General features: G+C 45.1%; 2 protein-coding genes across 4 annotated transcripts in view; one reads left to right on the top strand and one right to left on the bottom strand.

Annotated features, from left to right (window-relative positions):
* The window catches only part of CARS2 (cysteinyl-tRNA synthetase 2, mitochondrial), a 110763-nt gene that overhangs the window by 16479 nt on the left and 70405 nt on the right, over positions 1 to 23879 (top strand). For 2 of the 3 annotated variants that reach the window (XM_065592124.1, XM_065592138.1), the window contains exons 1-2: positions 22921 to 22942; positions 23064 to 23179. The exons of the other annotated variant lie outside the window; for it this stretch is intronic. The gene's annotated coding sequence lies outside the window, so the exon portion shown is untranslated. Of the gene's footprint in view, positions 1 to 22920; positions 22943 to 23063; positions 23180 to 23879 lie in introns of those variants that run through there. 3 annotated transcript variants of the gene reach the window in all.
* On the bottom strand, positions 5966 to 21491 carry ING1 (inhibitor of growth family member 1). The gene is made up of 2 exons (XM_005302975.5): positions 19303 to 21491; positions 5966 to 8055 (listed from the first exon to the last, which is right to left on the bottom strand). Exons 1-2 carry the CDS (start codon positions 19442 to 19444, stop codon positions 7352 to 7354), a joined length of 846 nt encoding a protein of 281 aa, XP_005303032.1. The 5' UTR covers positions 19445 to 21491; the 3' UTR covers positions 5966 to 7351.

Consider the following 23879-nt stretch of genomic DNA (forward strand, 5'->3'; position numbering starts at 1 on the left):
TGAAACAGAGGACTCTAACTTAGAAAGACTGACATTTTAGCAAAATAACTCCAAGGCCAGCAGTGATATGAATCAAAACAGTGAGTTTTGTAGGGGGAAATAGGAGGTTTATTTAAGATAAATGTGAACTATTAAAGGGTTAGAGAGACACTACTGATGTGTTAAACAAAAAGTTGAGTGTGCAGAAGCTTATTGCAGCCACTAGGAAAAGGAAGTATACAGCTCCAGGCAAAGATAATTTATGAAATGCTTCAACGCTTGTCAGAAGGGAGTCTAAAGATTCTGTTGCAGTTACACGATGAGATAGGGAAAAGGTCTGCTGCCAATAGAACTGAAACAAGGATTGGTGATACCAGTTAGGATACTGAGCAAGCTACATACAAGCCCTGATGCTTATAGGCCTATTTCCAGGGCCAGCTCTAGGCACGTGCTTGGGGTGGCACATTTTCAGGGGTGGCATTCCGGCCAACCAGGGGCACTAGTTTTGGTCTTTGTGTCGGTATAGAGTATCTCAGTAATTTACATCAACATATATAATGACACTAGGGGGTTGTGCTACACTGAGGGGTTGTGCTAATTTAACTAAATCAGTTTGTCTATCAGTGTAGTTAAATCAGTCAAAAACTGGGTATAGTTAGGCCCTTAGGAGTGGTCTACATTGGGAATTAGCCTGGTTTCAGCCATCAGTGTAGCTACAACTCCCTAGTATGTTTTTTTGTTTTGTTTTTTATTTCCTACAATTGGCAACAGTAGAGCTTGCCCCTGCTTGAAACTGGGGCAAAACACCAGTGGTGTAAATTGTAGCTTATCTTCCAGAAGAGGTTTTCACAGGTGAAGCTATACTGCGGGCCAAAATCAAGGCTAATTTCTAATGTAGATAAGGCCCTATTCTCTGTGTTAGATTGCAATGTTTTTAACAATTATTTATCTTTCCCATCCAAAAATAAATATATAAACAACTTCTTGCTGAACAAGCAGAACATAATGCAAGGTATTCAATCAGTTTTCCGTAACATATTGTCTTCACTTAGATATTGAACTAGGTAACTGGAATATTTTGCTCCTTCAAAGTCCTGGGCCAAATTCATTGATGGTATAATTTAATGGAAAGCAATAGATTTACTCTAGAGATTAATTTGACTTGTTAACTAATTAATCCTCACAACCACCTGTGAAGTATATTAGGTAAATAGGTACTATTATCCCTGTTTTACAGGTAGGGAGGGATTTGACTTGCCCAAAGCGCTTGTCTTCACTACCCGCCTGGATCGGCGGGTAGAAATCGATCTCTCGGGGATCAAATTATCGCGTCTCGTTGGGACGCGACAATCAATCCCCGAATCGACGCGCGTACTCCACCAGCCCAGGTAGGAGTAAGCGCCGTTGACGGGGGAGCCGCAGCGGTCGATTTGCCGCCGTCCTCACAGCGGGGTAAGTCGGATCGGATACGTCGAATTCAGCTACGCTATTTGCGTAGCTGAATTTGCATATCTTAAATCGATCCCCCCCCCCCCCCCCCAGTGTAGACCTAGCCAAAGTCACATTGACCATTGGTTTGAATGGAAGTTAGGAGACTCAATACCTTTATGGATCTGGGGCCTCCTATCTTCTCTCTTAGGTACTTATGTGACACCCCTTTCCCTCACCCCCATATCCATAGTATCTGAGCATCTCACAATCTTTCAACGTATTTATCCTCACAATACCCCCTGTGAGATAAGTATTAAGTATTTAAAATAATGAGTGCCTAAAGTTAGATTCCCAGAGTGTGATTCACAAAGGTATTTAGGTGCCTAATGCCCATTGAGATCCCTTTATTTAGGTGTCTAAACAAGTAGCTAAGATTTTAAAAATTGACTAATGGGTTTTGTACCCAATGTGAAACACCTTAAAGGGGCCCTACCTTTTCAGAGGGTGAAGACTTGGCACTTTCTGAAAATCAGGTGTATGGAAAGGGTCTTAAGTTGGGCACCCAAAAGCTGAGGCACTCAACAGGACTAGCTATTTTTTAAAATCTTGGCCAAGTGGGGGAAAATCGTTTGTAATTTAAAAGCTAATGAATTAAAATCCTGTTGAGCAATAACTTTTATTGCTCACAATTCTATTAATATTTGCCTCCCATGTGATTAATTTTGAGGGGTTTTTTTTAAAATCATTTTTCTAGTCAGATGTTAAACAAGCCAAGTCGGAAAAAGAACGTTCAGCCATGTAAAGAAATGATAGCTCTAATAGCAGCCATATTAGACAAGGATAGCTATTTATTTGTCTTGCAGTATATAGTGGGCCTGCCTTGGTGGGTTCTTATGTGCATGTTGCTATGTAAACTCATTGGAGAAGGCCAGGTTGAAAAAGTGCATGTTGCACTTGGAGCAAAAAGTGGGGAGATTTGCAATGGGCCTTAGCTTCTGTAGTTGTTTGTGTCACAGTCTTGGTCTGACCCCTGGGAAAGTTCTGTCTCCTGCACAGACAAGATATATCTTTATTGTAGAGAGTTGCATTGTACCAGAGGAGCAGAGCTGTTGAACACAGGCTTTTTCCCAGAGCTTCAGGCAATCTTTTGGATATCCTGGGCCCAGGTGACTGAGGACCACTGAACAAGCTGAAGATAAGGGCAAAGGCCCAGATCCAAAAAGATTGAGGTGCCTAACTCCCATTGATTTCAATAGACGTGACGTTCCTACATACCTATGAGGATCTGGGTCCAAGACGTGACGTGGTTTGATAATGGTTACGGGAAGCCAATGCAGAGAGTGAAGGGCAGATGTGATGTACTCACCGTAGCTCATGTTGGTGAGGAAAAATGCCATAGCATTCTGTACTAGTTGGAGTTTTGTAAGCTCTGAAGCCTTCATACCCAGGTATATTGCACTGCTGTAGTTCATCCTGGAGGTAATGATGGTATGTATAGCTGAAGTCAGGTCATTATCTGCCAGGAAGGGATGCTTTCAACTGAGCTACAATGATTTGCACAAATTGAGGATCTGGCCCGTCCTTGTCTCCAAGATAACTTGTCAATTATCCATGTTCTTTATGGCCCCCATCACTATATAGCTGAACATCTACACAGGTTTCAAACTATAAAGGGTTTTATAGAGCAAAACCAACAGCTCCAGTGCAGACTTTACAGTAAAGGTGAAATGTGATCTGTGTGTGAAATTTGATTCTCTCTCCCCCCACCAATCCAGAGCTCCTATCTGTGCAAAACCTAGGTGTGTCATGGTTAAGTTCATACTAACATGGTCCACTGAGGGAATGGCACTTCAAAGATGATCAAACATATTTTTAGGGTTGGATCACATATATTGACTAACTTGGTTAATTTTAATTAAAACAACAGAAACTTATTCTTGTAAGTAATAATGAAGATTTAACACAACATTACATGCAAAGAAGCACATCTCTAAGCATACTTTCTGACTTCTACCCTTGTTTCTGACTTTTTTTTCCTCTTTAACTAAAAGATTCTACCAAAAAAGGACTAATGGACCAATCCAGTTCAGATGTATTTATTTGGTACATTCCATTTAACTGGGACAGTTAATCAGGAAATCCACTTAATCGGCAGGAAACTTATTTAAGCCTAATGATATGCAAGGCTGGGATGGCTGCTTTAGGGAGATGGTAATTCTGTTTAACTGAGATGTTTTTAGGTGACGTAATGGTTCAAATTGGTGTTTAGCTCTTTTTGCTTCAGTATCATGCTGGTTCTGTGTGTCTGTTCTAGCTACAGCTTGCAGTACACCTTACATGCAACACAAACTATTTCATCACTACCTGCTAACCTGTATTTTCCATACCAACTGCACCTGCTAAGTGTCCTACTGTAGTGCCTCCGCTCCATGGACCTGTCCAGTAATGTGAAAAAATTGCTGCAGCATTACCATTGAAATGGCATCTTCTACTAATCAGGGGAATGTATCACTAGCTCTGGGGATTCTTTTATCTCTAGATGTCTCATTCAAATCCAGCCCAGAGCAGCAGTGACTATAGCTCGTTGAACATTTCTGACGAAAACCAAACAAGTCATGCTTCCCCCCATTTTCTAGTAGTAAGCTACTGAATTATAGTTGTTACATCTGATGGCTGTTCAGTCACCTGTAGGACATGATTTAATAACCATAGTCCAATTTCTTAGTAGAGCGATTATCTATCTCAACTGTGCCATTTGCTGGCAGTCTCAGGAGTGAAACCAAGCAAGGAATAGGCACAGAGACTCGAATGTTCTCTCACTTCTAGAGATGGCCTCTCCAAATCAGCATTCAGTTGTGCTGACGGGTGGTGTTGGGAAGCTTGTATATCTGCTGCCTCCTCCGAACCTATTCTGCGCAGAAATAGAGGCGATACGTTCCAGGGCTAGTACATTTTCTGAACCATTAAATTGACCAAACTGGCAAGAGGAAAAAAGGACATGGGTAAAGATACTATTTTAAACAAGATGGAAAGCTTGAGTAGTTTCCACAGTATGAGGACCGTGTGCCAGCATAACATGAGCAGGCCATACTTCCAACAATGAAGAGCTTAATAGCAGCAGTCAGTTCACGCTAAATGAAGTGAACAGGCTCACTGCTTGAAATTAGACCCTATTAAATACTGTGGTGTAGGTCCAAGAGATGTCAACGGTAAGCAGCAAAAGAAAATTGCAACCCGTATGTGGAGTTGAGAAGAGCAGGAAGGTCGTGGAGAAATGAGTAAGCTGATAATATCATTTTTAAATGACCTAGCAAACAAGCTGCTGCCTTTGACCCATGGCTAAGATAAGGGAGGGCAAGAGCTGGAAGTCTACTCATTTAAGAACAATGACAAGATGGACCTATCAGCAAACCAGTGGATCCCTTTTAAGTAGGACTTTTTCTATCATGCATCTCCACACCGCCATTATTTTACCCCAGCTCTCTGCATTTGAAACATCACTAGGGACTTATGTTGAACAGTTTAATGGGGGAACTTAGGATCAACCCTGGCCAGCTAGCCTGGGTTCAGAGATGTTGAACTGTGTTTATACTATATCCTAACTGGCGTTTCACATTATTTTAGTGAGCACAATTTTTTGAAAACATCGGTTTTCCTAGACTAGTCAAGGCTTAATTGGAGAGGGGACAGAATGTTGGAGCCGAGCAATTCCACAAGGGTTGGGATTAGCAGAGGGGGCAGCAGCTGGAGTGAGGAATAGGAAGGAGAGCAGGGGACTGTGTGGGAGGGAGAAGAGGAACAAAATGGGGGAGAGGAGGAGTAGGGTAGAGAGAAGACAAAGTAAGATTCAGCAGAGACTTGCTGCCATAGGTCCCCTGCTGGCCCTGGATCCTTACCAGTGGTGGAGCAGAGGGATCCGAGCATGAATGGGTAACTCATCTAATTTAAAACTAACTCAGTCACTATAATTTAGGTGGGGAATCCCCATAGGGTTGCTATAACATGTGCAATATGTGACACAATGCAGAGGTCACCATAGCCCTTGCACTTACTCCTCTTCTGCTGACTCCATATCTTCCACTCCACTTCTTGCAGATGGACCAGTCCACCAGTTCATGATTTCATTATTTGTGAGAGGCAGAACAGCTGCAGTTTAGGAATTTTAGGAAGAGGAACATGGTGTTCTTAGGAGACATAAATCTACAAGAATCTTATATGAGCCCCTGGATTTGGTAATATGAATGGATCAGTCCCAGCACTGTGCTCCAAATCTTCCTCCTGCTGCCCATCACCTCTCTGCATTCCTCTCCCACTGCCCTTCTCCAACCTTTCTCCTGTTACCAGCCTCAACCCACTTATTCTTATAACCCCCGCCCCGCCCCGACACACCCACACACACGCGACAGGAGGAGGCAGAAAACAGAATGATGCTTCTCCCTCATCTGTGTCCTGTTTGACTCTGCCAGGATTTCATCTTCTCCACTCTGAGGTGAAGGGAACAGTTTGACCCTATGTTGCTATAAAAAAAAAAAAAGTGAAATGGGATCTGGGTATCTAAAGTTAGGATTTTTATTATAGCTAAAGCAGTTTTATTTGAGGAGACCAGGAGGGTTACAAATGCTTAAACTGGATAGTTGCAATAATTCTTTTAAAATATTGTAATTCAACAAGCACTTCCTATTGATAACAAATGTGAACTAATTTATATCCACATGAAAACCAGTAAATGTGATTTATCCATAGGTTTATCATTATTATTATTTTATTATGATACATGGCCAGAGTAACTGTAAGCACTATAGTATAGAGTTGGATGGAAGGTTAAATGCTATTTTGAGACCCTTATTCTCTTGCTAATCATACGCTCTCTGAAGATTCATTACTGGAAGCATAATTTGACTACCATTACAACAGATTCTACTTTAGGCTTCCAGGTAGCAGCAGCTTGACGGTGCTACGGAAGTTAGCCATTAATTTTTAAATGGTATGAATGAATATTAAAATGTAATCACCAGAGGAGCAAACTAAGTTTTTTTTTTCATTTATTTCTTAATATCACAGCTGTACAATTTTCATACATACAGAAGGAAATGCACATTGGATACACAATGGCATTTGGCTGCATTTCCGATTATAATACAGTAAGTGCAACTCCACTTAAAAATTTACATTTATACACCTTATACAAATTAAAGATTGCTACACTATTATCTGTGACAGTATAAAGCTTGATTTATGTTAAGTTTCATTACTAAACCACTTCCTGGTTAAATATAAAATGTACTCAATCATTTTAAAATGGCCCTTGTGGTACTCGGCCAGTATATAAAATATTTGTCATGTAAAATTTAACCATTTACTTTTTTAAAAAATAATCTTCTAATGCTATTTAAACATTTGTTATTGAACTGTTATACTGACACACTCTGTAGCAGAAGTTATATTTTATCTTCTTGTTTGATCTTGCATTGGTCATCAGTGAAAGAAATTAAATTTATAATGTACTGTTGTTTTATTCAAATACAACCGGATGGCTAAATATTTGACAGTTTGCTGGAAACGTAAATAACATTCCTCTATAAAGGAAAAATGAAATTACATTTAAGAAATATTTGTTATCTAAATGTTAATGGGTATAGTGCTACCAGCACAAAAAAGAAATATTATATTGTCTTTAGCTCCATCTGAACACTAAATTTAAACTCTTATTACATGTTTATTAATGTTGGTCACCAGACCACTTTCTTTTTACAGCTGTATCAAATGGAAAAAACAAAATTGCTCTTATTGCCGTCCCTATAACAGGAATGGTTTAGTTTCTAACCTCCTTTAAAAATATACATTTTACAATCCTTGCACCTCAACAAAGGTGACACTGACAATAAATACACTGGTTGGTTGGTTGTTTTTTTATTTTTCTTCACAATCAAGAGTCTACAAACTACCTGTTGTAGGCCCTTTCTTTTTTAGATTTCTCCAGTGCTTTGTCCATAGTTTTCTCATTTTCTCCTCTACATTTAGGGCAGTACCATTTGCCCTTTGGTTTATGATTGAGTCCCACACATGAAAAATGAAACCACTCAATTGGGCACTCATCATTATCACATCCTATCATTTCTCCATAGGAGACTTGATTACACAAACAGTATGTTGGTTCATTGGGATCAATAGGAAGATCCGCAGGGGAAGCCTCCCTCTCTGCTTTAGCCTTAGACCTCTTCTTTTTCTTGGATGTTTTTGCTTTCTTCTCCTTTGGTGTTCCTGAGGTGATGTCATCATGATCATGATTATTAGAAGCATTTTCTCGATTTTCATTATTTCTTTGCCTCCTAGACCTCTTATTGTTGGGCTTTTCAGCCTGAGTGATTGTCTCATTCTTTGACTTATCTTGGCTGGCTTTGCCACTGTTTCCGGTGGTCTCATTAGTCTCTTGACAGGTCTCAAATAGTTCCACATGACTGTCCACTTGCCTGGTTCTATTCTCAACAAGCTCCACCATCTGACTGACAATTTGGATCTTTTCGTCTCCCAGTTCCTGACTCCGGATCAGTGCTCTCTGTATGCAATGCAACAGTCTTCTCTTCTGCACGGCATCAGTCTCTCGTTTGAACTTTTCATAATAATCATCCAGCTCCTTTAAGATCTCTGCAAAGGGGAAAAAAAAAAAAGTAAAACTATAAATATTCTGCACATACAGAATGGCTGAACAAAACCTCCCCATACTATTGCCTCCCAAAAGCAGCACTACTTTCTTGTAAAGTACAAAGCTGATCAAAGGCAGCCACACTGAAGTTGAAATCTGACAACAAGTGGCTCACATCTACAGCTGATTAGTTGGTCTCTCTGGAACAGAATGCAAATGCCATGTAGTTGAAATGTAGAAACGTATTATTAAAAATAATTTCATTTTAGACTGTTACACTCTGTGCGAGTTTTGTGGGTGCAGCAGTATGTGATGTCTATGAAGCAGCTTGTCACAATGAAGGGAAGTTACAAATTGCCAGGTAAGTGGCCTAGATCTTCAAGTCTTTTCCTTTTAGACAAATTAATGAAGTAAAAGAAGATTATTTTGTATTTCCATCATTGGCAACTACAAAATTTGTTCTCAAATCAGAACTAAGAAATATCATAATGGTTTTTCAGACCATCTTTCACGTATTAACATTAACCCTCTGCTTAAAAAATAAAAGAAACTCCCCCCAAACCAAAGATGACAGGACTGCCATTTACATTTTGGTCACAAGAAATGCTTGAAACAGGCAGAGGGAGAGCGAGTGAGTTAATCACTGCAGAAAAACAGATGCTGAGTTATTTAGTAAAGGCTATCATACCTGACTGCTGATGCACAAGAATTCTGAATGCTGTAAGGTAGGTCCTGAGCTATAATGAGCTTTACTCGATACTGCCGGGATGGGGCTTAAAAGTGTCTCTAAGGCCTTGTCTACACTACACAGTCAACGCAAGTTATGCCGACAATCAACACCTGGTATAATTAAATCACTTGTGCATATTAACACAACACTCCTTCTATTGGCGGCGTGCGCCCACAGTTGGTGCTCTAGCATTGACAGAGAGAGCAGTGCACTGTGGGTATTTATCCCACTGTGCTACTCGCCATCTTCTGCAGCTAGGAGTTCTGGGAAGGCGGAGTGGATTGAAGTGCATCATGGGTGAGGGCTCCATATCTCATGAAGCAGTTTTTTCTGTACCATCATTCCATGGGCTTTCAACTGCGTTTTGTGGCATTTTTCAATGGCCCCTGTTTACTGTGCACTCGCAATCTCTGTCTGAAAGGATGGATCCTGCACTGCTCTCTACTGTTGTAATCACTGTTATGTGTAATCACACATCATGGCTGGTCATACAGTACATCATGAGCACCCAATGTAAACAGGAATCAGAGGTGCCTGACCTGTTGTGTGCCATGGAAAGAAACACCAGATTGCTTTTGGCATTCATGGAGCAGCTGCACTTGCTGAACCATCACTTTTGGGATCAGGAGACAAGCGCTGAGTGGTGGGATCGCATTGTTATGCAGTCTGGGATGACAAACCGTGGCTGCAAAACTTTTGGCTGCAGAAAGCCACCTTCCTGGAACTGTGTGCGCCGCTCACCCCAGCAGTGCGGCACAAAGACAGCAAAAATGAGAGCCGCCCTCTGAGTGGAGATGTGCGTAGCGATTGCTGTGTGGAAGCTGCAGACTCCAGACTGCTACCGGTTGGTCGTGAATCAGTTTGGAGTCTGGAAGTCGACCACTGGGGCTATGTTAATGTAAGTGTGCAAGGCAATTAATCAAATCCTGCTACAAAGGACTGTTACTCTTGGCAATGTGTGTGAAACAGTGGATGGCTCTGCAGCAATGGGATTCCATAAGTGAGACAGGGCAATAGATGGCACGCATATCCCAATTTTGACATCAGAACACCTTGCAACTGAATACATCAATAGAAAGGGGTATTTTCTCCATGGTGTTGCAGGCACTTGTGGATCACCATGGGCGTTTCACTGACATCAACGTAGGGTGGTCCAAAAAGGTGCATGACACATGCATTTTCAGGAACACTGGTCTGTACAGAAAGCTGCAAGCAGGGACTTTCTTTCCAGACTAGAAGATTCCAATGGGGGATATTGAAATGCCCATAGTGATCCTGGGAAACTGGACCTATCCCTTACTGTCATGGCTCATGAAGCCTTACACGGGAAACCTGGACAGCAGCAAGGAGCGCTTCAACCAATAGGCTGAGCAGGTGCAGAATGACTGTAGAATGTATGTCTGGCAGATTAAAAGCAGGCTGGTGCTGCCTTTATGGCAAGTTAGACCTAAGTGAGGAAAATATGCCCATGGTCATAGCAGCCTGCTGGGTGCGCCATAATATTTGTGAGGCTAAAGGTGAGAAGTTTCCTGGAGGGTGGAGTGTGGAGACAGATCACCCGGCGGCTGATTTTGAGCAGTCAGATACCAGGGCTGAGGGGAGAGGGAGAGCAATTTGAATCATGGAGTCTTTGAGACAACATTTTGACAATGAGCTCCAGTAATGTTTCATTCTATACAGCACTTTGCCATGCTTTGTTAACTTGCCACATTGTATGAAAAATTTGATTCCTGAGCGGGATGTGTAGTCAGCAAATGATAAAATTGCCACTGTGTATTAATTCCAGCATCAACCACCATGTTTTGAAGACAGAGTTTGTTTTTATTAAATACCAATTAACAATACACACAAAAGGCTTGGTGGGAAGGGAGATAACAATGAAGGGCAGTGTAGGCTCTCATAGCTGTGCGTAAGTCCAGCTATCATTTTGGAAGCTGTCCAAAGAGGTGGAGTGACCAGAGTACCAAGATGGGCCGGGAAGTTGCAAGGAATGTGTGGGAGGAGTTTGGGGAGGGCATGGAAAGCAGTTCTGTATCAGCTGCAGGATGGTCGACAACGCATGAATTCTGCCTGCAGCATGATTAGATGAAACTTTATCATCTGTTTCTCCTCCATCACTTTTATCATCTGCTCTTGGCCCATTAAATTCACTCCTGGCTCTCCTTTCTGTCCTGCCTATTTTATAATTTTCTTTTAAAATCTCTCTCTGCAATCTGCGTTCTTGTTTTTCGGCCTCTGAGGATTGGAGCACCTCTCGGAACATGTCCTCCTTGCTCCTCCTTGGTTGCTTCCTTATCTGGCAGAGGTGCTCTGCCAGTGTGTAGGGCGTTCCACTGAAGGCCACATCTGTAGAAGCACAAGAAACAATAAACAGAAGCATGAATTTTAGTGCATGCACCGCATGGACTCATTATAGTAAAATGCACCTTTTAAAAAATATGGATCAGTTTCTCACTATTTCTTGGCATGCACACAGCTCAGCAAACACCCTAAATATGGTGAGGTAGGCCCGGGGGATGAGGGGGTGCACTCAAGATGGGGCAAAGGGTCTCAGTGTTTTTTTAAGGGGATCACTGCAGGGGACTAGGGACAATATTGTAAATTCTGCCATCATTTTCCACAGGCAGAGGTCATTGAAGACACCATCTCACTCCTGAAGGTAAGCAAGGATGCATCTTTTGCATGCTTGCAGCTTCAGACCAGGTCCCTATGCTGCTTGCCTGTGTGCCGCTTTGGTCCCTGCACAAATGATTGCCAATTGACACGGGAAAGTTTCCTACAACAGGGGAAGGAACAAAGCAGCTCTGCGAAGGAACCATCAGCAGAGGATTGGCGAGTACCTCCAGGAAAGTTTCCTAGAGATCTCTCTGGAGGATTCCCATGAAATCTCAGTATGCATTAACATGCTGTTCCACCACACTGCTTTGCTGCACAGGGTAATGTAAAGCACATGTCAACATAGTCTTGTACATTTCTATCCCTTCACCCACTTCTACAATATATACAAAGCAAAGGACAACTCTACTTCATATAACTGAGCAGCATCAACTCAAAAATATCACTTACCAGAGCTCTCCTCTGCCACATCAGGCGCACCAGAGATGGACTGCTGGGACTGGCTAGACCCCTCCGGAGTGGAAAAGAGTTCCTGACTCATCACACCACTGGATGACCCTAACATGTGCTCCACATCATCCTCCATCCTCCAACTCGACCTCCTCATCCACGACTTTGTTCTCAGAGCCGAGTCCACTGTCCGCAGCCCCATCAAAGTATCCATGGGGCTCTTGGCATTGGAGGTGGGGTTGCTGCCGAGGATGGCATCCAGCTCCTTATAGAAGCAGCAGGTCTTCAGCGCAGCACCAGGAGTGATGGTTTGACTCCCTTGCCTTCTGGTACACCTGCCTCAGCTCCTTTATTTTGACACAGCACTGAAGCATGTCCCATTTGTAGCCCTTATCCAACACTCCAGAAGAAATCTGACTGTAAGGGTACGTCTACACTACCCGCTGGATTGGCGGGTAGTGATGGACTAGTTTACTAGTGTAGATGCGATAAATCAATCCCCTGTACTCCACTGCAGCGAGAGGCAGAAGCGGAGTCGACGGGGGAGAGGCGGCAGTTGACCCCGCGCCGTGAGGACGCGAGGTAAGTCAATCTAAGATACGTCGACTTCAGCTATGCTATTCTCATAGCTGAAGTTGCATATCTTAGTTCGATTCCCCCCCCCCCCCCCCCGCCTCTCCCCCCAGTGTAGACCAGGCCTAAGTATCAAAGTTCCTACAGCTGGAGCAGAGCTGGGACTGCACAGCCTCCTCACCCCACAGCATCAGGAGATCTAACAACTCAGGTGTGCTCCAAGCGGGACAGCGTTTGTTGCGTGGAGCTGCCATGGTCAGCTGGAAAGATGTGATGTGAGCTGTCCACACTGAGCAAACAGGAAGTGGAATTTCAAAAATTCCCGGGCCTTTAAAGGGGGAGGGGCAGATGCCTGGGTGCAAGGCAGCAGAGTACAAACTGCTGACCAGAGCGGTCAGGATGGATATTGTGGGACACCTCCTGGATGCCACTTACAGCAACATAACCAAGCCAGTGTCCACACAGACACTTTGCCAATGTAACTTTGCCGCAAAAAGCTCTATGCCTCTTGTTGAGGTGGTTTTATTTTGGTAGCAAAGCAGGAGAGTTTTGTTAGCAGAAGGAGCATTGCAGTGTGTACACCTCCACTGTCTTGTCAATGAAACCTGACTTTTGTTGACAAAACCGTAGTGTAGACAAGGCCTTAGGCTACCATTCTATTCCTCCAAGTCTTTGGCAGGTGAGAGCCAGAGCCTAAGGGTTGCTAGATCAGGACTGCAATATACAAACTATAGGTATATTTCAGGTATTTTATTTCCTTTTAAGATGTGTAGGAGGCTTGGGTCCATGCCTGCGCGTGGCCATGTCCCTCCCGCACCAACATATTCTGTAATTGTTGAAATCTGAGTAAATACATGCATCTATTGTCAGTATGTATTTAACCAAAGAAAGTACGAATTTAGGACATTCAAATATATTTGGCAACAGTTGAAGCAGTTATCTCTGATTTAAAATAGTAAAAGTGAATATATGCATTTATAAACCAAATGCAGATAGTCTTGAAGTAGCACTATTGTAATACTTACTATAAGAATGTTTTCAACAGACTCTGAGAGAGTTTTGGAGAGAGAGAAGTTTTAAAGAGTCAAATATGTGATTCAAGAGTTCATAACTGAAAAATAGACGGCTGTGTTTCATTTGTGCTCGTTTCATCAAACTCCATTCAGTGCCAATGAGACATGTTAGAATCCTTTCCCTTTCACCATCATATATTACTCATTCCTCATCATATATTATCTAGAATGAGGATACTTTTTTTTTTTTTTAACTGCATCATGGTGTTTCTCTTTCCATTCACCTTGAAATGAACACAAAGGCTGCTGAGAAGAACAGTTTAGCTTACTAACCAAGAACGAAGGTGTGAGAAGAAGGTAACACTTGGCAGAAAAGTAACTCAGTTAACCTAATAAATGTTACAATCCCACCTATATTTAAATGAAATAGCAAAGCTCTGACTTTGAATTTTACAAATGTGGACATTTATCTCCCTAATAAGACTTTCTTTTGGACAAGAAAACATGCGAATAGGTATTGTTACACAATTAATACCAACAAAGCTGTTGCTATTTAGGCTTTGTCTTGATTAGTATAAAAAGGTGTTTGTTTTTTGATAACATGTTAACTAACACATTCTAAGACTCTAGTTTAGATACAGCTAGTTGTACTATAGTAGGTAGAATTGGTGTGAATGTGTTAGCTAACCTTCTTAGATTTCATAGAATATCAGGGTTGGAAGGGACCTCAGGTCACCTAATCCAACCTGCTGCTCAAAGCAGGACCAATCCCCAGACAGATTTTTTTTTTTTTTTGCCCCAGATCCCTAAAAGGCCTCCCCAAGGATTGATCTCACAACCCTGGATTTAACAAGCCAATGTGCAAACCACTGAGCTATTCCCCCTCTCCTTTTAGCCTAATCAAGACAAACTCTTAGAGATTAAGTATGTTGGGAGATTAAACATTTATCATCATTATTCCCAATAACTGAAATTCATAAGTCTATATTCCAATTTTGTGGCACTTAGCCACTGTCATTAGTAGATTAGCCCACTTAAATTTGACATACAGGTAATCTTTCTAGGAGAAATACTTTGCTTTATGGATATCCAAAGAATGTTTCGCTATAGGCTACTAATATTTTTAACGACAAAATAGTTTAATTCATTTCTCCACACCTATTACCAAAATTTCATTTTAAATAATCATATATGCACATGAAAAATATACCATTATCACACTGCTAGTATTGCTCTACTATTTAACATATTGGGAAGGCATATTTCATTTAACGATAATAAACTTGATCCTGCTAGTTGCTGAGCATTTCCTGGGAGGTACTAATCAAAGTTGCTCAGCACAACACAAGATACTGAGTGATACAGTTTGCTGCTGTTTACAACTGTGCCCAAATAAAAAGGGTTGCTCAGCAACAAGTGGGTGTTCTGATGGATGGAGTTGGGGGACTGTTGTACTTAACTGTGATACTAGATAAGAAAAGAAGTTTCTTAGCAGCTATTTCAGCTGAAAGTTGTGCCAGGCTCTAATTTGTAATATTCCTTAGAGAAGTGGACTGAGTAGCATGACTTGCTTGTCCCCTCCAGAATGGCTAACACTAATCCCCTCCCAGGTAAATACTGTATAGGCCCCATGCAAGAGCCTAGCTGTTTCAATGTCTCCCAAGATAGTCAAATACCTATGCAACTACCTGTGAGTCCCTGGTTTTGCTCTGTCACCTGTACGTTTAAAGCATGTTGGGAAAGTTACAAATGCAAAAATCACACACTGGGAATTCTGTGCCCCTTGTAATGCCGTAGGCTGCAGAGGACACAAACATAATTATGGGTTTTCTTGCTGTATAGCGTCAGAAAGCCCACCACCAGCCATAACAATGAAAACATAAGCAATACCCTTCAGCCAATCTTAAGTACTGCCCTAGCTGAGCTAAACAGTTTCTCACAACACACACAAAAATTCTCTCTTTGCGACATTTATTTCAACATTATCCACTGCTCTGCACTGAAAGCTTCTAAGCCAATAAGATCACAGGCTTAATGTATAGCTATAGAGATAAATCTATCTACCTTTTTCTAATATTTGCCCAGCTCCCCTGTGACCCATAGTTGAATAAGAGTCACAGATTTATTTTCAGAGTTTGAAATATTTACCTCACTGTTCCCACTGATTGATGGCAGCAAGCTCAGGCCCCCATAAAGGTAACTAATTTGGAATATTCAGTGTTGAGCTGGAATAACAGCCAGCTTCTGTGCTGTTATTAAGCACAGCAGACTGCTTGATGCCTGCAAGGGTATAAATCTTTACTTGTGTCATTTTAATTTTTTTCAGAGAACATAAATGAAAAAGAGGCTCTATTTCAACAGTCACTTAAATGACTTTGAGTAGGCCCCCCCCCTTCTAACAAAGATCTAGAGGCCAAGTAACAGGAGACACTTGATTACTCTGGTGGAAACAGATAGTTGCTATACCTTATGATATATCTGCCTATCCTTTTATATTGCCAATGGCCTGGTGTGCATGCTCTCAGGTTGAGGCTAGCATAATCATTTCCCACCATTGCTAATATTGGTACAGCTCCATCAATAGACAAAGTGCCAGCAGCTGCCAACATTTTAATCACTTTCTCAATTAACCATGCCCAGAGTAGGTCTAAATGGCATACTGAAACTCCCATTCACTTCAATGGGAGCAAAGCGTGGCCAATGCTAAGCACTTTTCAGAATTCCACCTTCAAAAAGGTGACTTTTCACAAAGCCAGATGGAAACACAGGTATTGGATTTTGTTAAAAATAGCTTTGTTAGAGGTAGTTTGTATATGGTAGAACCTCACCAACTCAATAATTAGGAGAGCAGTTACTAATTATTAAGTTAGCAACTTAGTAAATGAATAGTGGTCCCAAGGATATTGCGCTACATGTACTTTGTTCCTTCACTCAAGCATAACTCAGTTTTGTGATACTTTGCCATACATTAGTAAGTTTTATATTTTTGTACAAGTAATGAAATCTGAGTCCTGGCACCTTATTAAAATGCTCTGCTTTTTATTATTTTTAAAGGTATGTCAGGAGAGACCACTATTTGTGTGGTTTATAAGGATTACTGTTTAATGAAGTGTATATTTAAACACTTGTGATATACTATCACACACCATAAATCAGCAAAATACTATGCAAAATTCAATTAAGTTTTATTTAAGGAACAATCCCACATCTAAAATAACTGCCAAAATCTTGCTACAAACTATATTTATAAGCCCAATGATAATATATATTTCTAGGATCCCCCTCTTCCTATCAACATCTGAAGAGATTGTTGTTTGAAGGAAAGCTAATAGCTGGTTACTTTGCTTTTTAAAAAAATACATGAATGGTAGGATGGGGTCATTTTGAAGGTTATTGAGAAGAAATTCATAGGTTGTGTTCTGGACTTGCCAGCCAGGTTACCCCGGCACGGGGACGGGTGTAAATGGCATCCCTCTATTGAGATGAAAGAGAGCTCCCTGGACACGGGCGTGGGGTGCAGATTTGCAAGGAGCCTGTTTCCGGGCTGGGAACCAGGCTGGGGGTTGGCTGTTGCACGCCTGGAGTGGGGCTGTCCAGGCGGGGGCCAGGATGGCTTCTCTTCCCCTCCAGGCTGGAGATGTGGGGCGGAGGGGCTGAAGGGTTGGGGGAGTCGGGCCAATAGAGAGCGGCCCCGCTCCGTCTAGCTGGAGCTAAGCCCGGGGGCCCGCAGCAGGAGCGCCAGGCCCAGGCGAAGACAGCGGGACCCGAAACCCCCCCGGCGCGAGCTCGGCCCCGAAGCGCCTCGGGCCGCGTCCCGGGCTGAGCAGCGGGAGCCCCCCAGCTCCTAGCCCCGCCCACACAGAGCGCCCCGCCCCAGCTCGGAGGCCGCGATGCCGGTGGCGTCGCTCCGCCAGGGCGCCTCCTGCCGGTCAGACGGAGAAACGCGGGGGGAGGGGGAGGGGCACTCGATTCCCAGCCGCCGTTCCCGGCTCCTCCCCGCGCACCGCACGGCTGCGCTCCGCCGCCATTACAGGCGGGGGAGGGGCACTGGCGGGCGCTCAGCCAACCGGGAAGGAGCTCTCTCAGTCTCCTTCAGGAGACTCCGCCCCCTCCTTAGCAACCGGTCAGTTGCCAACGCAGAACGGACAACCAGGACGTGACATCAGCCTATTGTTCTTTGAACAGGAAATGGGCCCAACCGAGTTTCTCCTGTTTTTCGGAAGAGAGGGAAGGAGGCGAAGCAGAGTCTGCCCGCTACCAATCAGAATCAAAGAGTACAGGGATAACCCGCCTTTATCCGTCCAACACGCCAATCAGCATGAGAAGTGGGAGGAACCCGTCCCTTCCGGTGCAGCGTGCCAATCGGAATCAGAAAGCCCAGAGCTCAGTTCTCCGGCGGAACGGACCAACCAGAATGGGAAGACCCAAAGAGCCCGCCCACCAATCCCAAGGGTCCAATCAGAACCAGGAGGAGGAGACAGACCAGGTCCCCCACCTAAGAACGTGTCAATCACAACCCGAAGGCCAGAGTTGCGCCCACCTCGCGCAGCCCATGGCGCCAATCAGAAACGGGAAGGCGGGGGGAACCTCAAGATATTCAAATCAACCCCACAAAAAAGTGGCTTCGGAAACGCCGCGAGGAGGCGGAGCTAGAAGGCGGAACAGCGAGCCCAGACAGTGAGCGGCAGAGGCTGAGCCGTGGGGGCAGAGCCCAGCCAATAGCGCGAGGCGGAGGCGGGGCGAACCACGATATGCTAATGAGGGCTATAAATGACGCAGCGAGCGGGGTGACTGACTCCGGCATAGCGCGGACGCAGCGCCTATTTGTACTGGGCTGGTCGTGCAGGAAGGCGCGGCGCCCTACACCTCCCCCCCTTCCCCGGCACCGGACAGCGCTGCCCCGACCCAGCTGAGGCCCCTGCTGCCGTTGCCTTCGATGGGGCGCTTTCCACCCATCTCTTGCCCGCGTGGGGGATGCCCGCAGATCAGCGGCAAGTGCCGCAGAGACCAGCCCCCCCCGCCCCGTACAGCAGGAGGGGGCGCAGAGGGGTCCCCTCCAGCACCCAGTGCCACCTTTGCCGGCAGCGTCCAACAGACCCTCCCCACACACAGCAAGTGACAAAGCTGCTCCTAAGCCCACGCAAACTAACCCCTCCTTCTCCTTCCCCTCCCGCCGGCCGTGGGGCAAGGAGACGGCATGCCCCGGAGTGAGTGCAGCCAGCATGCCGCGGGGAGGGGGCACTTAGCATTCAGCTCATCCATAACCCATCCAGCGTTTTTTTTATATAACTCCCCCCCCCCACACACACACACACGGGGGCTGTTTTACAGTGTGAAACGCACCCCCATTAAAGAGAGACTTAAGAAAGCAAACCCTGCCCCCCCACTCGCATCTAAACCTCCTCCCCCTTCTTCCCTAGCAGCCTCTCTCCCTTACTACAGCCATAATGAATACTGTACATTCCTAAATGTTGTTGTGCTGTAATCTCTCCCTCTGTCCACCCAGCACTTTCCCCGGTACCTACAAAACCTCCCCCCACAACTACACACCCAGAAATAGCCCCACAAACCCCGCTTCCCTGCCCCACGTCTTCTTGTCCAGTATTTTACACTGAAAAGCAGAGTCCTTGCTTATTAAGAGAAGCCGGAGACCTTTTGTTCCGCCCCATGACAAGAGCTAACGCTGCAGATCAGCCCCTCTGTTCTCTTCTAGGCTCTCTTTTCCTGCTTTCCTCCTCCTCCCAAAAATAAAACTACCATCCCTGCAGGGTGCCGGGGGGCGGGCAAGGGGTGCCAGGACTCAGCTACCAAGGAAAGAAAAGACAAACCTAACCCAGCACCACACACACACACAAGAAAGCACCTACCTTGATATTTGGCGTCAATTTCCCTCATCAGGGAGACATTTCTCTGCAGATCGAAGGGCAGAGACTCGATGGAGTCCAGATAATCCTCCACATAGTTCACGAGTTGAAGCTGCTCTCCGTTTGCAGGACTCAACATTTTCATCCGGCAAGACAAACAGTCTTCCTCCCCCCTTTCTGTGCGAGAGCGAGGGCTGCTCGCTCCAAAGACGACAGCCCCAATCTGCACAGCTCGCTCCTTGCCCACCTCTCTCTGGAGCTCCCCAAAACCGAGAGAAGCTACATCTGACTCCTCTCTTGTGAACGCCGAGGGAGAGAGACACACACGCACCCTCCGCTAGTCCCCACCGCCAGCAGCAGCTGATTGAATGGCTGTCGTTGTGGGTAACTCACGAAGGAGGTGGTAGGAACAATCAGAGGGATTTGTGTGTGCGAAGGGGGAGGGAGGGGGGCTCAAACCAGATCCTCCGAAACAATCTGGAAACAAAATCTGTTGTGCAAAGTGCCTGACAGAAACAGCAGCTCCTCTGGGCGCCCGTGTGCCGCTCCTATCCTCTCTCCTTCCACGCTCTTCTCGCCGCCGCTGCTCCCGTCCCCGGTTATATTAATGCAGCCTCCCTTCTCGCTATACGCCGCACTTGATCCAACGTGGAAAACCCAAATACCAGTTTCAAACACTTGGGAAACATTCAGCCCCGCCACGCAGCGCGCATGCGCACCCCTCCCCTCTACACACTGACCCTCCCCCCCCCGTCACAGCAGCAGTACTAACGCTCATGTGCATATTTATTATCTCTGCACCTCCTCTCCTTACTCACGTTTAAGAGCAGGAGGTGGGGCTGCTGCAACAGCAGAAACAAGGGGGGGGGGGAGGGGGAGAGGTTGAGGTTGTGCTGCTGCTGCCGGTAAGGTACAGCGGGAACAAATGTTTTCCACAGGCGTTTGTGTGATGCCGAGAGGGTACGGGGAGCCAGAGCACGGTGCTAAGGAGGTACGTGGCCAGCTGGAAAATAGCATGGTTACGTGCAAGAGCTCTGACGCTACCGGGAAAGTTGTGCAGGGTGCTCAGATGACGGCGATGCACGGGACGTTTGCACATGATGAGCTCAGTGGTTGGTGCTTGTACACGGGGGTCACTGGCACAAACTTTGTGCAGCTGGTGGAAAAGGCTGCGCTGTCCCGGACAGCCGCTCCCGCGGGAGATAACGCCGCAGGACCGGAGGATCATGCAACGCTGCTGCTGCTTCAGCCCCAAAATGCACCGCCCAGCTCACAGGCACGGCTCCCCCGGAGTCCCGCTGAACGGCCACAGGCCCAGTTTGAGTCTCGGTACCCGGATCCCCGGCCCCTAGCGGAACCACCGCCAGGCAACAGCATCAATTAAAGAGTCACCCGGTCAGCGCAGGCTGCTGCTGACATTCCTGCCAGCCAGTCGTGTCCCGCCCCGCCGCCCTGCGAGCCAATCGGAGACCGGAATCGGGGCGGAACAAGCAATGACAATTCTCCCCGGGACACCGCGACAAGGGAGGGGGAGGAATGCGCATGCGCCCTCTCACGAGGGAAGACGAGAAAATGGAGGTGGGGGAATTAAACTACATTTCCCAACAGCCCCTGGGTCCCGTCCTGAGCATGCGCTGTGCACGTGTGCACTGCGGGGCGGGCAGGAAAATCCCTCGCACGCAGTCCGCACATGCCCATGCAGGAAACAAAGGGGTTACTGGGGAGGGAGGGGACAGCGCGTGTGTGTTGGGGAGGGTCTGCGGGGGGCGCACGTGTGAGGGGGAGGGAAGTGCCTCAGGGGTGTAAGGGGGGCATGGCCTATGGAGGGGGAGGGAAGGAAATGGGGGGGGGGGTTAGAGCCCAAGGGGTGTTGCCCGTGTGAAGGTGGGTGGAATAGGAGTGGTGGAGCTTTATGCAGCCCCGTCCTCTGTCAGCTTCCTGCCCTAGTAGGTTCCTGTGTTCTTAAAGGTGATCTGATGAGAACAATGAAATCCCCCCCCTCCCCCCTCCCCTTTTTCTACTTGGACTGCTCAAGAAGCCCCGTAAGTCTTCTGGGTCTCCCTTGGCTCACCGGAGATGAGGACTGGCTGCGCCTCTGGTCAGGACCTGAAGGGGCCAGCTTGTTGTAGCTTTAACAAAATAGCTTTTCATCCAGCAGTTTGAGTTAAAAGCCAACCAAAAAGGAAAAACAAACAAACCTGCAGGAGAGTTTTAAACTGCCTGAAGAATTAATCACATCTCTAAACTAATTTGATTTCACTTCCTTGGCAGCTGAGATGTCCTATCCCTACTCGTTCTCTAGTTGCCCACAGAAAAAGAAAAAACTGATGTCTGAGCTATTAATATGTAAAATAAACCCTGCAAGCCTTCATGCAGCATAAAGAAATAAAAAAAGACACACAGCCAATTATGTTCCCCAGTGTAGGTCACCTTTAATTTAGATTGTAACTAGAGGAGAGGGAATCTTTGTTTTCTATAGTTGGTACACATCTATTTTGCTGCATGTGTTAGGAGGCTACTCTACCTCTCCGTGTCCACAGAGGCTGAGATACAGTAGTACACAGTATGCCCCATCCCCAAGGAGGAAGAGACTAGTGTACACAGCAATTTCTCTTCCTCACATCCCCCCCTCTAAAAATGCCCCAATCTCCGAAAAGGAGAGTGCCTAACACACAGCAAAATCCTCCCCAATAGAAGATATCCCCAGAAGAGTGAATGAGAGACTGTGACATGCAGTAAATCCTCCATTCCAGAGAGGGAAAGAGATGGTAAAACGTACACAGTGTGCAATACTCTTTGCACCATACTGTGGGGTAGGTGGGAAGGGAACTAACCCACCCCAAACCCTTCAGAACACACACACTTCCAGAGGCTGAGATACTAAAACATACACAGCAGAATCCTTGTCTCATCCCTAGACAGGAGACACTAACATGCAGCACAATTCTCCCTCAATCCACAATAATTTGAGAGGGGAGGGGTAGTGTAACACATATATGAGCACGCGCGCGCGCACACACACACATCATCAAAACCACCCCAAACCTCACTGGGGACATAGACTGCAATACGCACAGCAAAATCCTCCTTTCCCATTGATAGTGTTTCCTTCCTTCACACTCTCCCTGCCCTCCAGTAAGGGAGATTTTGGGTAGAAAAAGCTCTGGCTGGAAAGCTCATTTCTCCAGAGGTGGCAGAGACGCAGCGTTTCTCTGATCTGCCTTGCTGCTGTGCTGTTGGAGCTAAGATCATGATGGCAGAGGGGAGGTGTCTTTCGGAGGAGCTGAAAGTGTAATTATTTGAACAATAGCCTTTAATTAAAGTGATTAAAAATCAGCAGGTTTCTTCCCTCCCTCTGTGTGCTTTAATGGGGGGAGGATATTTTTTATTTAAAATGGATACTTATTGGTAAGCCCAGTTGTCAAGACAACAGTATTATTAGCAGGAGAGGCCTAGCTCCTCCTCTTCCCCCCATCTTCTCTCCCCTCCTCGCCCTTCCTTCCTCTTCTCCCTCCTCCCCAATCACTCTTTGGTTGCTTGTAGTTTCTCTAGTAGCTCTTCATGCATTTCTTCCCTGCGTTTCTTTCACTGACCTGACTGTTACCACTGAAACTTCAACTGCAGGAAGCAGAGGATAACCCTGGTTGGTGTCTGGAGGAATCTCTCGTGGCGGGGTTGGGACCGGATTTCTCCTGCTTGTTTTATTGCTTATGCTATAAATTCAAAATATGGGGAATATAAATTGCAAAACTTCATTTTCCTAGATGCTGCATTCTCAGCCTGCAATGTCTATGGCTATGCGAACAATCATAAAAGGAGTGGGGGAAGAACAGTGTTGTGATGAAGGCACTGCAGGATAGACCTCTTCTTCCTTACAAAGGTTATGTGTATGTTTCTCTTCTCCCACTTTAAGCAGTCTTCATGAGTACTGACTCATGAAGACTTGACTTTACTCATAAAGACCTTCACTTAATATAACTGGATTGGCAAAGTGTGATTTTATCACAAGTCTCTCAATATTAGGAAAATGTATCTGTGCTTATCTGAAAATTTCCTCTTTTAAAGCCCCAGATCCAGAAGTCATATGATTACACGAGAATCTCAGCTTTCATTAAAAAAAAAAAAAAAAAAAAAGTAAGTTTCTAGCCTCATGATTGCAGAGAAAAGCTGGAAAACACGATCCTTAAAGGCTCCAAAATCAGAAGGCAAATAAAAAGAACCCCACATTTGTTAGATTAATAATCTCATGATTTTAAGCCAATTTCATGATTTCTGGCAGCCTGACTCGTTATTTTTGAATGCATAGGGTTGGCAAAACTGTTATTGTTTGTTAAGCACTAATACTGTGGTCAGCACTGTACAGAACAGAGAGGAAGAGATAGGCCTTGCCCAAGGAATCTGAATCTATCTAGATATTTATACTATGCTTATCACAATAATATCTGAGCACTAAATAACTATTATAAAATCTCTGCTTTCTTCTCTGTTTTATGCTTTACCCTCTCTGTTTTCTCAGTTTCCCCTTTTTGTCTCTTAGTTGTCTTACTTTTGATGTAAAACCTTGAACAGCTAAGAGAGCC

Source organism: Chrysemys picta, chromosome 1 (assembly GCF_011386835.1).
Source record: "Chrysemys picta bellii isolate R12L10 chromosome 1, ASM1138683v2, whole genome shotgun sequence".
Classification (NCBI taxonomy): domain Eukaryota; kingdom Metazoa; phylum Chordata; order Testudines; family Emydidae; genus Chrysemys; species Chrysemys picta.